This window comes from Gorilla gorilla, chromosome 2 (assembly GCF_029281585.2).
Source record: "Gorilla gorilla gorilla isolate KB3781 chromosome 2, NHGRI_mGorGor1-v2.1_pri, whole genome shotgun sequence".
NCBI classification, from domain to species: Eukaryota; Metazoa; Chordata; class Mammalia; order Primates; family Hominidae; genus Gorilla; species Gorilla gorilla.
This window is the reverse complement of record NC_086017.1, coordinates 59,185,379-59,201,504: the sequence shown is the minus strand read 5'-3', so window position 1 is coordinate 59,201,504 and position 16,126 is coordinate 59,185,379. Positions and strand designations below refer to the sequence as shown.

The following is a 16,126-nucleotide window of genomic DNA, read 5'->3' as shown; positions in this document are numbered from 1 at the left end:
CAGGCTAGAGTGCAATGGCATGATCTCAGCTCACTGCAACTTCTGTCTTCTGGGTGCAAGTGATTCTTGTGCCTCAGCCTCCCGAGCAGCTGGGACTACAGGCATGTACCACCACGCTCGGCTAATTTTTGTAATTTTAGTAGAGATGGGGTTTGTTGCCCAGGCTGGTCTTGAACTCCTGAGCTCAAGTGACCATCCACCTCAGCCTCTCAAAGTGCTGGGATTACAGGTGTGAGCCACTGCGCCTGGCCTTGTGTGTACATTTTTGGAACTCATTTGGTCCTTAAAGGAAAACTGAAGTGGGTGGTGTTTCTAACCCATTTTCAGAAAGAGCATTAGTTTAGTGCTGTTCATGTCAAGCAAAACAGTGTAACCAAACTGTCTGCCTGGACTGGGACTTCTGTAAAGATCATTATGAAATTAATGACTTGTGGCCAGGCGCGGTGGCTCACGCCTGTAATCACAGCACTTTGGGAGGCCGAGGTGGGCAGATTACCTGAGGTAGGGAGTTTGAGACTGTCCTGACCAACATGGAGAAACCCTGTCTCTACTAAAAATACAAAATTAGCCAGGTGTGGTGGCACACACCTGTAATCCCAGCTACGGGAGACTGAGGCAAGAGAATCACTTGAACCTGGGAGGCGGAGGTTGCGGAGAGCCGAGATCACACCATTGCACTCCAGCCTGGGTGACAAGAGCAAAACTCTGTCTCAAAAAAAAAAGAAGTTAATGACTTGTTTATTAGCAAACATGATTTTACCCATAAAAAGACTCCATTTAGACTGAGTGTGGTAGCTCATGCATGTAATCCCAGCACTTTGGGAGGCTAAGGCAGGAGGATCACCTGAGATCAGGAGTTCGAGACCAGCCTGGCCAACATGGTGAAACTCCATCTCTACTAAAAATACAAAAAAATTAGCTGGGCCTGGTGGTGCATGCCTGTAATCCCAGCTACTTGGGAGGCTGAGGCAGGAGAATTGCTTGAACCCAGGAGGTGGAGGTTGTAGTGAGCCAAGATCATACCACTGCACTCCAGCCTGGGCAACAAGAGCGAAAACTCCGTCTCAAAAAAAAAAAAAAAAAGAGGCCGGGCACAGTGGCTCATGCCTGTAATCCCAGCACTTTGGGAGGCCGAAGTAGGTGGATCACCTGAGGTCAGGAGTTTGAGACCAGCCTGCCCAACATGGTGAAACCCGTCTCTACTAAAAATACAAAAATTAGCTGGGAGTGGTGACAGGTGCCTGTAATCCCAGTTAGTCAGGAGGCTGAGGCAGGAGAATTCGCTTGAACCTGGGAGGCAGAGGTTGCAGTGAGCCAAGATTGTGTCACTATACTCCAGCCTGGGCGACAGAACAAGACTCCGTCTAAAAGAAAAAAAAAGAAAGACTCCATTTAAATAAGCATTTTGAAACCACTTGTTTTCTTTCTTTTATTCACTCTTTGAACAATCATTTCACTTAATGGATGCATACCCTGGGCCAGACTCTGTGCCATGTGGGGCCTGGGCCCTGCTCTTGCTCTTGTGACAGTGTTTTTTAGTGGGTATTGCATATGCCCCAAGTGGAAGGACCATAAAAAAGATTAAGAAAGCAGCTGCAGAAATTTATAATCTCAGCTTTTCTGCTACAGTAAATTTTTGTCTCTCTCTAGGTATCTTATTGACAGCCGGTGGTTCAAGCAGTGGAAGAAGTATGTGGGCTTTGACAGCTGGGACATGTACCATGTGGGTGAACATAACCTATTTCCTGGCCCAATAGACAACTCTGGGCTATTTTCAGGTATAGTAAATGTTGCTTTTCTAGCTAAACATTCACCTGGGCAGTGGCCTGATGTTATGTGCATCTGTAACATGGACGTTGTGAACTTTCCTAGTGTGAGGAGATAGAAACAAGTATCCTCATTTTGCATCTATAGCAGAAGTCTTTGCAAACCCTTAATGAGAAGTTAAGCTACTTTTTTCCCTTAAATTAACTGCATCTGATAAGAGTATGCTTCTAACATTTTAACTTTCTCTCTTTGCAAATTAGTTCTGCTAGCTATTTCACATTTTAAGTTAGTATATGGAATGGAAAGAAATAGGATGTCATTTTGAAATTGTATCTAAAATTTAAGAACCAGAATTTTTTGTTACCTTTGCAGTGGAACAAATTGTAAACCTGTGAACTTTCATCAAGAATTCCTGTGATGGCTGTTTTTATCATATAACTAGTGTGAGGAGAGGTTGAAGGTCAGTAGACAGAGTTATGACTGTAGTCAGCTCCCAATGGGAACTGTGGGAAAAGCGACATGTAACACACTAGAGGTTTGCTTGCACTTGTACATGCACTGAGATGACAGAGTCAGCTTTTCCCAGGCTTTCTTTTGCCTGACTTCAGACCTCTTTAAAGTCATGATAGAGGTGATCTGTCATGGGTGTCAAAAATCAGGGCAGTGCCAGGAGTGGTGTCTCACACCTGTAATCTCAGCACTTTGGGAGGCCAAGGCAGGTGGATCACCTGAGGTCAGGAGTTCGAGACCAGCCTGGCCAACATGGTGAAACCCCGTCTCTACCATGTTGGCTAGGCTGGCCTTGAGCTCCTGGGCTCAAGCTATCTTCCTGCCTCAGCCTCCTTAGTCACTGAGACTACAGTGTTCTACCACTCTCAGCTGTTTTTTAAGTTTTTTGGTAGAGACGGGGTCTTGCTATATTGCCCAGGCTGGTTGAACTCCTGGCCTCAAGCCATCCTCCCACCTTGGCTTCCCAGAGTGTTGGTGTGAGCCACTGTGCCTGGCCTAACTTGGATATTTTTAAAACTGAGCAATGCTTCAGCTCAGACCTTGTTTTAGGAGAGGTCTACGTGGTATAAACAATATCATTTACTTTGTTTCCTGAAATAGGTCAGATGGTGGCACTATGCCACGAAGTTGCCCTAAGGAATCATTTCATTATGTTCACATTTTGTTCTTTTTCTTATTTTTATGAAATGGAGAATTCTTAAGGTTTTAAATTCAGGCATACTTTCGCTTATTGTGCTTTGCTTTATTATATGTTGCAGATACTGCATTTTTAGCAAATTTTGTAGGTATTTGACAACGCTGCCTTGACAATCTGTCAGTTCCATTTTTACAACAGCATGTGCTCACTTCATGTCTCTGTTACCACATTTTGGTAATTCTCAAAATACTTCAAAGTTTTTCATTATTATTTGTTATGGTGATCAGTGATCAGGGAGCTTTCTTTTTTTTTTGAGACGGAGTTTTGCTCTTGTTGCCCAGGCAGGAGTGCAGTGGCATGATCGTGGGTCATGGCAACCTCCACCTCTTGGGTTCAAGTGATTCTCCTGCCTCAGCCTCCCGAGTAGCTAGGATTACAGGCATGCGCCACCACGCCCGGCTAATTTTGTATTTTTAGTAGAGATGGGGTTTCTCCATGTTGGTCAGGCTGGTCTTGAACTCCCGACCTCAGCCTCCCAAAGTGCTGGGATTACAGGCGTGAGCCACCGTGCCCAGCCAACAGGGATCGTTCATGTTGCTACTGTAATTGTTTTGGGGCATCATGAAGGGAGCCCATGTAAGACAGTGAACTTAATTGGTAATTATTGTGTGTATTCTCGCTGCTTCACCAACCAGCCATTCCATCTCTCTCTCTCTCCTCAGGCTTTGCTATTGCCTGAGACACAATGACACTGAAATTCGGCCACTTAGTAATCCTAACAACGTCTTCTAAATGTTCAAGTGAAAAGGAGAATTGCGTGTTTCTCACTTCAAATCAAAGCTAGAAATGATTTGAGTTTGGTTAAGGAAGCCGAAATAGGTTGTAAGCTAGGCCTCTTGTGCCATATAGCTAGCCAAGTTGTGAATGTAAATGTAAAGCTCCTGGACTTAAGTGATCCTTCCACCTCAGCCTCCTGAGTAGCTAGGACTACAGGGGCTTGCCAGCATTCCTGCTCATTTTTGTATGTGGTTTTTTTTTTTTGTAGAGGTGGAGTTTTGTCATGTTGCCTGGGAGATGGAGGAACCCAGGAAATGGTGGTTTCAGTGAGCTGAGATTGCGCCACTGCACTCCAGCTTGGGCGACAGAAGTGAGACTCCATCTCAAAAAAAAAAAAAAAAAAAGTGCTACTCTAGTGAACACATGAATTATAAGAGCCTGAAACAGCCTTATTATTGCTGATATGGAGAAAGTTGTTTATTCATTTATTTTTTTTTTGAGACAAGGTGCCACCTTGTCTCAAAAAAAAAAAAGGTAGCTACTGCTACCTCGTGCAGTAGCACAATCACGCCTCACTACAACCTTGACCTTCCCAGGCTCAGGTGATCCTCCCACCTCAGCCTCCTGAGTAACTGGAACTACAGGCCCCACCACACCCGACTAATTATTGTATTTTTTGCAGAGATTTTTTGTGGGTTTTGTCATGTTGTTCAGGTTGATCTTGAATTCCTGGGCTCAAGCAATCCTCCCGCCTTGACGTCTCAGAGTGCTGGGATTACAGGTGTGAGTCACTGTGCCCAGCCTAAACAACAGGTTTTATTTTATTTTATTTTTATTTATTATTATTATTTTTTTGAGACAGAGTCTCACCATGGGGTTTCACCATGTTGGCCAGGCTGGTCTCAAACTCCTGACCTTAAGTGATCCGTCTGCCTCGGCCTCTCAAAGTGCTGGGATTACAGGCATGAGCTACTGTGCCAGGCCTAAACAACAGATTTTAAATGTAGACAAAACACCCTTCTATTGGGAAGATGCCATCTACCTCTTTGCTGCTAGAGGGGAAAAGTCCGTGCCTGGGTTCAGAGCCTTTTTTTTTTTTTGAGACAGGGTCTTGCCCTGTCACCCAGGCTGTAGTGTGTGATCACAGCTCACTGCAGCCTTAACCTCCTGGGCTCAAGTGATCCTCCCACCTCAGCCTCCTGAGTAGCTAGGACTACAGTTGCTTGCCACCATGCTTGGCTGATTTTTATATGTTTGTTTGTTTGTTTGTTTGTTTTGTAAGACAGAGTCTCACTCTGTCGTCTAGGCTGAAGTGCAGTGGCACAATCTTGGCTCACTGCAACCTCCACCTCCCAGTTTCAAGTGATTCTCCTGCCTCAGCCTCCCAAGTAGCTGGGATTACAGGTAACTGCCACCACACCCAGCTAATTTTTTTTTGTATTTTTAGTAAAGACGGGATTTCAGCACGTTGGCCAGCCTGGTCTCAAACTCCTGACCTCAGGTGGTCCACCTGCCTTGACCTCCCAAAGTGCTGGAATTACAGGTGTGAGCCACTGTGCCCAGCTTTGTATTTTTTTTTTTTTTTGTAGAGATGGGATTTTGCCATGTTGCCCGGGCTGGTCTCCAACTCCTGGGCTCAAGTGATCTGTCTGCTTGACTTCTCAAAGTGCTGGGATTATAGGCATGAGCCACTCTGTCCGGCCAGATTCAGAGCCTTGAAGGACAGGCTGACTCTCTTCTTAAGGGATACTGCAGATGGTGACTTTAGTTTGAAGCCAGTGCTCATTTATCATTCCAAAAATCCCAAGGCCCTCAAGAATTATGCTAAATCTGCTCTGCCTGTGCCCTACACATGCAACAACAAAGTCTGCATGATATCATATTTATTTACACCATGGTATACCAAATATTTTTGTTTTTATTTTATTTTTGTGGGACAGAGTCTCGCTGTGTCGCCCAGGCTGGAATGCAGTGGTGCAATCTCGGCTTACTGCAACCTCTGCTTCCCGGGTTCAAGTTATTCTCGTGGCTCAGCCTCCCAAGTAGCTGAGATTACAGACATGCACCACCAGGTCTGGCTAATTTTTGTACTTTTAGTAGAGATGGGGTTTTGCTATGTTGGCCAGGCTGGTCTCAAATTCCTGGCCTCAAGTGATCCACCCGCCTTGACCTCCCTAAGTGCTGGGATTACAGGCATGAGCCACCACAACAAGTTTACCGATTTTTTTTTTTTTGAGTCGGAGTTTTGCTCTTTTGCCCAGGCTGGAGTGCAATGGTGCGATCTTGGCTCACCACAACCTCTGCCTCCCAGGTTCAAGCGATTCTCCTGCCTCAGCCTCCTGAGTAGCTGGGATTATAGGCATGCGCCAACACGCCCAGCTAATTTTGTTTTTTTTAGTAGAGATGGGGTTTCTCCTTGTTGATCAGGCTGGTCTCGAACTGTCGACCTCAGGTAACTGCCCACCACGGCCTCCCCAAGTGCTGGGAGTACAGGTGTGAGCCACCACGCCCGGCCTCCCAGTATATTTTTTTTTTTTTTGAGACGGAGTCTTACTCTGTCACCCAGGCTGGAGTGCAGTGGCGCGATCTCGGCTTACTGCAAGCTCCGCCTCCCAGGTTCACACGATTCTCCTGCCTCAGCCTCCTGAGTAGCTGGGACCACAGGCGCCTGGCGCCTGCCACCACACCCGGCTACTTTTTTTGTATTTTTAGTAGAGACGGGGTTTCACCATGTTGGCCAGGACGGTCTCGATCTCCTGATCTCGTGATCCACCCATCTCGGCCTCTCAAAGTGCTGGGATTACAGGTGTGAGCCACCGTGCCCGGCCTCCGGCCTCCAGCCTCCAGCCTCCCAATATTTTTAGCTCAGTGTTGAGACCTACTGCTCAGAAAAAGCACTGAGCTAATCGTATCAAAATGTTACTGCTGCCAGGTGCAGTGGCTTACGCCTGTTATCCCAGCACTTTGGGAGGCCAAGGTGGGCGGATCACGAGGTCAGGAGATTGAGACCATCCTGGCTAACACGGTGAAACCCTGTCTCTATTAAAAATACAAAAACAAAATTAGCCGGGTGTGGTGGCGGGTGCCTGTAGTCCCAGCTCCTCGGGAGGCTGAGGCGGGAGAATAGCATGAACCCAAGAGGTGGAGCTTGCAGTGAGCCGAGATCGCGCCACTGCACTGCAGCCTGGGGGACACAGCGAGACTGTCTCAAAAAAGTTACTGCTCCATTGCAATGTACCTAGTTACCCAAGAGCTCTGATGGAGATGCATGAGGAGATTAATGTTGTTTCATGCCTACTAAAAACATCCGTTCTGCAGCCTGTGAGCCAAGAAGTAATTTCAACTTTTTTTGTTTGTTTGTTTGTTTGTTTGTTTTGAGACAGAGTCTCACTCTGTTGCCCAGGCTGGAGTGCAGTGGCTCAATCTTGGCTCCCTGCAACCTCTCCCTCCCAGGTTCAAGCAATTCTCCTGCCTCCTCCTACCAGGTTCAAGTAATTCTCCTGCCTCAGCCTCCCGAGTAGCTGGGATACAGGGGCCCGTCCCTCCACCTGGCTAATTTTTGTATTTTTAGTAGAGACCGGGTTTCACCATGTTGGCCAGGCTGTTCTCAAACTTCTGACCTCAAGTGATCCTCCCGCCTCAGCCTGCCGAAGTGCTGGGATTACAGGCCTGAGCCAGCGTGCCTGATTTGATTTCAACTTTCAAGTCTTATTATTTAAGAAATACATTTTATAAGACTTTATCTGCCATAGATAGTGATTCTCCTGAAGGATCTGGGCAAATTAAATTGAAAACCTTTTGGAAAGGATTTACCGTTCTAGATGCCATTAAGAATATTCATGATTCCACCTGGTGCAGTGGCTTATACCTATAATCCCAGCACTTTGGCAGGCTGAAGTAGGTGGATCCTTTGAACCCAGGAGTTGGAGACTAGGGTGGGCAACTTGGCAAAACCCCATCCCTATAAAAAATACGAAAATTAGCTAGGCCTGGTGGCGTGCACCTGTAGTTCTAGCTACTTGGGAGACTAAGGCAGGAGGATTGCTTGAGTCTGGGAGGTCGAAGCTGCAGTGAGCTGTAATCATGCCACTGCACTTCAGCCTGGGTGATAGAGTAAGGCCTGCCACTCCCACCTGCCCACACACACGCACAAAAATATTCATGATTCATGGGAGGAGGTCAAAATCAACATTAGTAGGAGTCTGGAAGAAGTTCATTCCAACACTTACGGATGACTTCAAGGGGCTCAAGACATCAGTGGGGGAAGTAACAGCAAAAGTGGAAATAGCAAGAGAACTAGAATTAGAAGTGAAGCCTGAAGATGTGACTGAATTGCTTTATTTTTTATTTTTACTTTTATTTTTATTTTTTTTGAGATGGAGTTTCGCTGTGTCACCTAGGCTGGAGTGCAGTGGCGCAATCTTGGCTCACTGCAACCTCCGCCTCCTGGGTTCAAACAATTCTCCTGCCTCAGCCTCCCAAGTAGCTGGGCTACAGGTGTGCACCACCATGCCCAGCTAATTTTTGTGTTTGTAGTAGAGACGGGGTTTCACTACGCTGGCCAGGCTGGTCTTGAACTCCTGACCTCATGATCTGCCCACCTCGGCCTCCGAAAGTGCTGGGATTACAGGTGTGAGCCACTGCGCCTGGCCTATTTTTAATTTTAATTTTTATTTATTTTTATTTCTTTTGAGACAGAGTCTTGCTTTGTCACCCAGGCTGGAGTACAGTGGGGTATCTCGGCTCACTGCAGTCTCCACCTCCTGGGTTCAAGCAATTCTTATGCCTCAGCCTCCCGAGTAGCTGGGACTACAGGCATGCATCACCATGCCCAGCTAATTTTTGTATTTTTACTAGAAATGGGGTTTCACCATGTTGGCCAGGCTGATCTTGAATTCCTGACCTCAAGTGATCTGCCTGCCTCAGCCTCCCAGAGTGCTGGAATTACAGGCATGAGCCAACATGCCCGGCCTGAATTGCTTTAATCTTATGATAAAACTTGAATGGCTGAGGAGTTGCTTCTTATGGGTGAGCAAAGAAAATGGTTTCTTGAGATGGAATCTACATCTGGTGAAGATGTTATGAGCATTGTTGAAATGACAACAAAGGAACCGTGCCCTGAAAAAGGCGTGTAAACTAGTCGGAGGGATGGTGGGAAACCATAACCACCTCATGTATGATTTGTTTATTTTTGAGATGGAGTCTCGCTCTTTCACCAGGCTGGAGTGCAGTGGCGTGATCTTGGCTTACTGCAACCTCTGCCTCCTGGGTTCAAGCAATTCTCCTGCCTCAGCCTCCCGAGTAGCTGGGACTACAGGCTCCCGCTACCACGCCCGGCTAATTTTTGTATTTTTAGTAGAGACGGGGTTTCACCATGTTGGCCAGGATGGTCTTGATCCCTTAACCTCATGATCCGCCCGCCTCGGCCTCCCAAAGTGCTGGGATTACAGGCGTGAGTCACTGTGCCCAGCCAATTTTTTTTTTTAACATTGTTTTGCCTTGAGTTACAGATGAGTTGCACCATCGGATGTACATTTTACTTTTACAATTTCATGGCCTCACTGATCATCGGGAGAACAGTGGCTTCCACTGTTCTCTGAGTGGCTGTTGATGGGCATAGCCTTGGCAGGGAAGCTCCCATCATGAGAGGTGATCAGTCTTCCCTTCTTTCTTTGAGCAAGTGTGTTTCAGACCATGGGTGATCAGTTCTGACTCCCAGTACTGTTGCCTGTCTGGTGGGTATAAGATGAATGTTTAGCATGTTGCATATGTTCTCTCTCCACTCCACAGGGGATTATGCAGCTGGGCTTTGATTTAGAGTGTTTAAAGCTAAAAATGCTAATTGACTTGATTAAATGAATTTAACTTCAGTGCCTTGTTTATTTAGTTTCTTAAGAAATCTTTCAGAGGAAGACAATATCTGACTTTAATGTGTTATCATTAAGAATATTTTGGCTGGGTGCGGTTGCACACACCTGTAATCCCAGCACTTTGGGAGGCTGAGATGGGTGGATCACCTGAGGTCAGGAGTTCGAGACCAGCCTGGCCAAGATGGTGAAACCCCGTCTCTACTAAAAATACAAAAATTAGCCCGGTGCAGTGGCAGGTGCCTGTAATCCCAATTACTTAGGAGGCTGAGGCAGGAGAATTGCTTGAACTTGGGAGGTGGAGGTTGCAGTGAGCCAAGATTACTGCACTCTAGCCTGGGCAACAGAGCAAGACTCCATCTTAAAAAAAAAAAAAGAATATTTCGACATCTACGCGTGGTGGCTCACTCCTGTAATCCCAGCACTTTGGGAGGCTGAGGTGGGTGGATCACCTGAGGTCAGGAGTTTGAGACCAGCCTGGCAAACCTGGTGAAACCCTATCTCTATTAAATATACAAAAATTAGGCTGGGCGCAGTGGCTTACGCCTGTAATCCCAGCACTTTGGGAGGCCAAGGTGGGTGGATCACGAGGTCAGGAGATCGAGACCATCCTGGCTAACATGGTGAATCCCCGTCTCTATTAAAAATATGAAAAATTAGCTGGGCGTGGTGGCACGTGCCTGTAGTCCCAGCTACTCTTGAGGCTGAGGCAGGAGAATTACTTGAACCCAGGAGGCAGAGGTTGCAGTGAGCTGAGATCATGCCCCTGCACCCCAACCTGGGTGACAGAGCGAGACTCTGTCTCGAAACAAAAAAAAAAAAAAAAGAAAAGAAAAAAAGAAAAATTAGCCAGGCATGGTGGCGGGCGCCTGTAGTCCCAGCTATTCGGGAGAATGGTTTGAACCTGGAGGATGGAGGTTGCTGTGAGCCGAAATTATGCCACTGCATTCCAGCCTGGGCAACAGAGTGAGACTCCACCTCAAAAAAAAAATATATATATATATGTATATATAGATAGATAAATATTCATAATGAACAATTTTTATTGTGGAATCTGGAAGCCCTTTGTAAATTGGAGGTTTTTTTTTTTTTTTTTTTTTTTGAAACGGAGTCTCACTCTGTCGCCCAGGCTGGAGTGCAGTGGCGTGATCTCGGCTCACTGCAACCTCCGCCCTCTGAGTTCAAGCAATTCTCCTGCCTCAGCCTCCTGAGTAGCTGGGATTACAGGCACACACCACCACATCCAGCTAATTTTTGTATTTTTAGTAGAGATGGGGTTTCACCATGTTGGCCAGGCTGCTCTCAAACTCCTGACCTCGTGATCCACCCGCCTCAGCCTCCGAAAGTGCTGGGATTACAGGTGTGAGCCACCACGCCCAGCCTGGAGTTTTTCTTTTTTATCCTCTTCTCTCCCTCCAATTATAGAAGAAATACAAATTCCTCATAAAATCTTCATGGATAAAGAGAAAACATGGATAAAGACAAAAGTCTGCTCTGTATAATGACCAGTGACAGAATTTTGGAATTTCATTCCTGTTTCTTTCTGTAAATAATTTTCTTATTTCTGAAAAGTACATGGAAATCATGTAAAACCATCATTTCTGGGGCAAAGAGCAGTGACTTATGTGCTCTTTTCCTTTTTTAGATCCTGAGAGTCAGACCTTGAAAGAACACTTAATTGATGAATTGGACTATGTATTGGTCCCCACCGAGGCGTGGAATAAACTACTAAACTGGTACGGCTGTGTAGAAGGCCAGCAACCTATCGTCAGAAAAGTGAGTTATGTGAATTGTCCCACCTGCTGGTCACTGTCTGCAGGTGCTTTCTGTTGGACACTGACTAGTGTTTGCTAGGAAAATGAACATACCTCAGTGGTTGAATAGTGGTGCTTGAGGCCTTGTTTCTGGATCTCTTTTTTTTTTGAGATAGAGTCTTGTGCTCTTGTCGCCCAGGCTGGAGTGCAACGGCACGATCTCGGCTCACTGCAGCCTCTGCCTCCCAGGTTCAAGTGATTCTCCTGCCTCAGCCTCCTGAGTAGCTGGGATTACAGGCGCCTTTCACTACGCCTGGCCAATTTTTGTATTTTTAGTAGAGACAGGGTTTCGCCATGTTGGCCAGTCTGGTCTCAAACTCTTGACCTTGTGATCCGCCCGACTTGGCCCCCCAAAGTGGTGGGATTACAGGCGTGAGCCACTACGCCCAGCCTGTTTCTGGTTCTCTTTAGGAAATTATGGTTGTGAGTGAAGTTGCTCACCCAGAATATTATCATGAGTGGCCTCTAAACATCAGAGCTGCCCAGTGGCTTGGAATGTGCCCAGCAGTGCTGTGAGAGAACTTTCTGGAAAATTCTATGAGAGAAAGTTCACTGGGGGCATATGGACATATAGTTAATGTCCTGCATCTTGTTTATCTTAAAAAACCTTTATGATACTGCTTTTCCCTCTATGCTTAAGAGTCTTTGAGCCAGGCACAGTGGCTCACACCTGTAATCCCAGCACTTTGGGAGGTTGAGGCGGGCGGATCACGAGGTCATGAGATCAAGACCACTCTGGCCAACATGGTGAAACCTCGTCTCTACTAAAAATACAAAAATTAACTGGGTGTGGTGGCACATGCCTGTAGTCCCAGCTACTCGGGAGGCTGAGGCAGGAGAGTTGCTTGAACCCAGGAGACGGAGGTTGCAGTAAGCCGAGATCACCCCACTGTACTGCAGCCTGGCAACAGAGCGAGACTCGGTTGCAAAAAAAAAAAAAGAGTCTTTGATCAGGCCGTGCATGGTGGCTCACGCCTGTAATCCCAGCACTTTGGGAGGCTGAGGCAGGCGGATCACGAGGTTAAGAGATCGGGACCATCCTGGCCAACATGGTGAAATCCCATCTCTACTAAAAATACAAAAATTAGCTGGGCATGATGGTGGGCCCCTGTAGTCCCAGCTACTCGGGAGGCTGAGGCAGGAGAATCTCTTGAACCCAGGAGGTGCAGGTTGTAGTGAGCTGAGATCACACCGCTGCACTCCAGGCTGCTGACGGAGGAAGACTCCATCTCAAAAACAAAAAACAGTGAAGAATAGGCTTCTCTCTAATATCAAGATACTCTTGGTCTTAGTGGGTAGAAAAAATATATATATATATTTTTTTGCGGGGTACAGAGTCTCGCTCTGTCGCGCAGGCTGGAGTGCAGTGGAGCGATCTTGGCTCACTGCAGCCTCCACCTCCCGAGTTCAAGCGATTCCCCTGTCTCGGCTTCCTGAGTAGTTGGGATTACAGGCACATGCCACCATGCCCGGCTAATTTTTGTATTTTTCATAGAAATGGGGTTTCACCATGTTGGTCAGGCTGGTCTCAAATTCCTGACCTCAAGTGATCCACCCACCTCGGCCTCCCAGAGTGTTGAGATTACAAGCGTGAGCCACCACACCCGGCCAGAAAAAATATTTTTAAACTCTTTGTCCAGGTAATGGTAGCTTTAAAAATCTGTTCTTTTGATCCCTTGATCAGTAAAGGAAATGGATTATCATGAGTTTTCTGCTTTTTGCTTCTGATAAGATATGCTACATCCAAGACTGCCCAGCTGCAAAACCGCTATGCCCTCACCCCTGCCTCTTGTTCATAGGTTGTGGAGCATGGCCTGTTTGTCAAGCACTGCAAAGTCGAGGTGTATTTGCTGGAACTGAAGCTCTGTGAGAACAGTGACCCCACCAATGTGCTGAGTTGCCATTTCAGCAAGGCAGACACCATTGGTGAGAGGCTGGACTGGGGTCCCTGGTATGTGGTGAGAGAGTGTAGGACATTGTGGCTGATGGGAGGGAAGAGGGCATTATTTTATATGCCCTCTTTAGATTTGTTACCCAAATCATCTCGAGCTGTAGTTGCCAGTCCTGACCTGGGGGCCTATTCCTCCAGGAATTCTTATGGAGAGAACACTGGGCCTGCTCCTTGCCCATTTGTCTATGATAATGAAGATAAGGAAATGTAGATCCAAAGAAGTTTAAAAATAACTTATTTAAAAATCTCAGCAAGGTTTACAGTGAGCTACGATCCCACCACTGCACTGCAGCCTGGGCATCAGAGCAAGATCCTGTCTCTTAAAAAAAAAACAAATCGCAGCCAGAAAATGGCGGAGCTAGCTTTTGAAGCCATATCTGAGTTAACTCCAAAGATAAGCTTTCTCACTTTCTATGTTGCTTTTGCGCTATAAATGAGAGACACACATTAGAGAAGAAGCATAGGGAGACTTTCCAGGCATATGAGTGCAAGAGGCCACCCATGGGAGATGATTGATTTTAAGAGTTATCAGGGGGTTGATCCAGAGCACCTGTGAGCATCTGACAAGAAAGAGGATGAGCATTAGTTTGCCATGGCTGTCTTTAGCCTTGCATGTGGACAAAGCCCCAAGTGATATTTCTGCCTGTTCCTAGCAACCATTGAGAAAGAGATGCGGAAGCTATTCAACATCCCTGCGGAGCGTGAAACACGGCTCTGGAACAAATACATGAGCAACACCTACGAGCAGTTGAGCAAGCTAGACAACACTGTCCAGGATGCTGGGCTGTACCAGGGTCAGGTAGGAGGGCCCCGGCCATTCCCCAGCAGGTAGCTCTGCCCAGGGTGTGTGGCCAGATACTTTTTGCTTCTAAGCATGTTGGAAGTGCGGTGGTTTGAACTCTCCTCATTTGGTTTCCCCTTTCACTCAGGTGCTAGTAATTGAGCCTCAAAATGAAGATGGCACATGGCCCAGGCAGACCTTGCAGTCAAAGTAAGTGAATTTTTCTCCCTTGTCGTAGGCTCACATGTGCAAAAGAGACAGTCTTTCCTAAGGCAGTACTTGTACTAAGAAAAATTGTTCTGATTCAGATGAACAATGCCTATTTTGTATATCCAGAGTTCATGCTTCTGGATGAAGACCCTGGCTTTTGGTAGCAGGGCAGCATCTAAGGGAAGTCTGTCAGGATATCTCAGCAAGGTGGCAAGCCTCTCCTCGTGGAGAATGAGAAAAGGAGGAACGGATATGAGGGATCAAGTCTAAGGTTGCTGCTCTACCAAGAGGTTGCTTTGTTTTTGTCACGCTTTTATTTTCTCCACCTGTAGTTAGAGGCCTTGATGGATAAGAGGAAGGCTAAGGCATGGGGTTTTATATGACTTAAAAGTGATAGTTGAGGCCTGAGCACGGTGGCTCATGCCTGTAAGCTCAGCACTTTGAGAGGCCGTGGGAGGTGGCTCACCTGAGGCCAGGAGTTCGAGACCAGCCTGGTCAACATGGTAAAACCCTGTCTCTACTAAAAATACAAAAATTAGCCAGGCATGGTGGCAGATACCTGTAATCTCAGCTACTCGGGAGGCTGAGGCTCAAGAGTCGCTTGAATCCAGGAGGCGAAGGCTGCAGTGAGCTGAGATCGCACCATTATACTCCAGCCTAGGTGACAGTGCAAGACTCTGACCCAAAAAAAAAAACAAAAAAAAGTGATAGCTTGATTCTACCTGTTTCTGCCCAGTGGCCTGTTACTCATTGTTGCCCTGGGAGCTTGCTGGGTGAATTGTTCAGCTACAAAACTTGGACTAAGGACACATCTGTTTCAAGAGATGTTCGTGTGGTATGTGGAACTGTGCATGTTCTTAGGGAGATAAAGAAGTGATTAATTTTCCTTATGGTATAAGTTTTGGAAATTATATCTGTGTTCCAGTAGTTATGGGAATAATGTTGCGCTCTGTCCTTTTCCCTCTGTCAGGCCTTGGACTGTGTCCATTACATAGTAGTGGGCTCCTAGGTCATTTGAGAACCATGAAAACTATGAGTTCTTAAGAGAAGAACTGTTAGACCCCCTGAAGTCCAGTCATGGACTCCAGTTTAAGAAACCCTGGTTGCCAGTTGTTGACAAATAAAATAGCTGTGGTAGGCATAGCTGTGCTCATCTTCACCCTGAGATATCCATATCCTAATTCCCAGAATCTGTTTCAGAATCTGTCATTATATCAGGTGACATGGCAAAAGGGACTTTGCAGATGGGATTAAGCACAATGGTGAGTGCCTGTAGTCCCAGCTACCTGACAGGCTGAGGTGGGAGCATTGCTTGAGTCCAGGAGTTTGAGGCTGCAGTGAGCTATGATTCCGCCATTGCACTCCAGCCTGGGCGACAGCAAGACCCCATCTCTCTTTTTTTTTTTTTTTTTAAAAAGGCCAGGAGCAGTGGCTCATGCCTGTAATCCCAGCACTTTGGGAGGCCGAGGTGGGCGGATCACCTGAGGTTGAGAGTTTGAGACCAGCCTGACCAACATGGAGAAACCCTGTCTCTACTAAAAATGCAAAATTAGCCAGGCATGGTGGTGCATATCTGTAATTTCAGCTACTTGGGAGGCTGAGGCAGGAGAATCGCTTGAACCCGGGAGGCGGAGGTTGCAGGGAGCTGAGATTGCACCATTGCACTCTAGCCTGGGGAACAAGAGCGAAACTCTATCTCAAAAAAAAAAAGAATGTCTGTTCACCAGTGAGTGAAGACAAGCCATAAGCCATACAGTGAGAGAAGAGATTTGTAATCCATGTCTGACAAGTTGTGTCCAGAATTTTTTTTTC

The 16,126-nt window shown here is 46.6% G+C and overlaps 1 protein-coding gene across 5 annotated transcripts in view; it reads left to right on the top strand.

The window, feature by feature from the left end:
• USP4 (ubiquitin specific peptidase 4) overlaps positions 1-16,126 on the top strand; it is a 64,333-nt gene that overhangs the window by 3,253 nt on the left and 44,954 nt on the right. For all 5 annotated transcript variants that reach the window (XR_008678327.2, XR_008678328.2, XM_031008950.3 and 2 more), the window contains exons 2-6: positions 1,651-1,778; positions 11,204-11,334; positions 13,172-13,298; positions 13,977-14,122; positions 14,253-14,314. Coding sequence is in view for 3 of the 5 variants with exons in the window: in XM_031008950.3 (XP_030864810.1) it covers positions 1,651-1,778; positions 11,204-11,334; positions 13,172-13,298; positions 13,977-14,122; positions 14,253-14,314 (594 nt within the window). In the remaining 2 variants the exon portion in view is untranslated. The remainder of the gene's footprint in view (positions 1-1,650; positions 1,779-11,203; positions 11,335-13,171; positions 13,299-13,976; positions 14,123-14,252; positions 14,315-16,126) is intronic.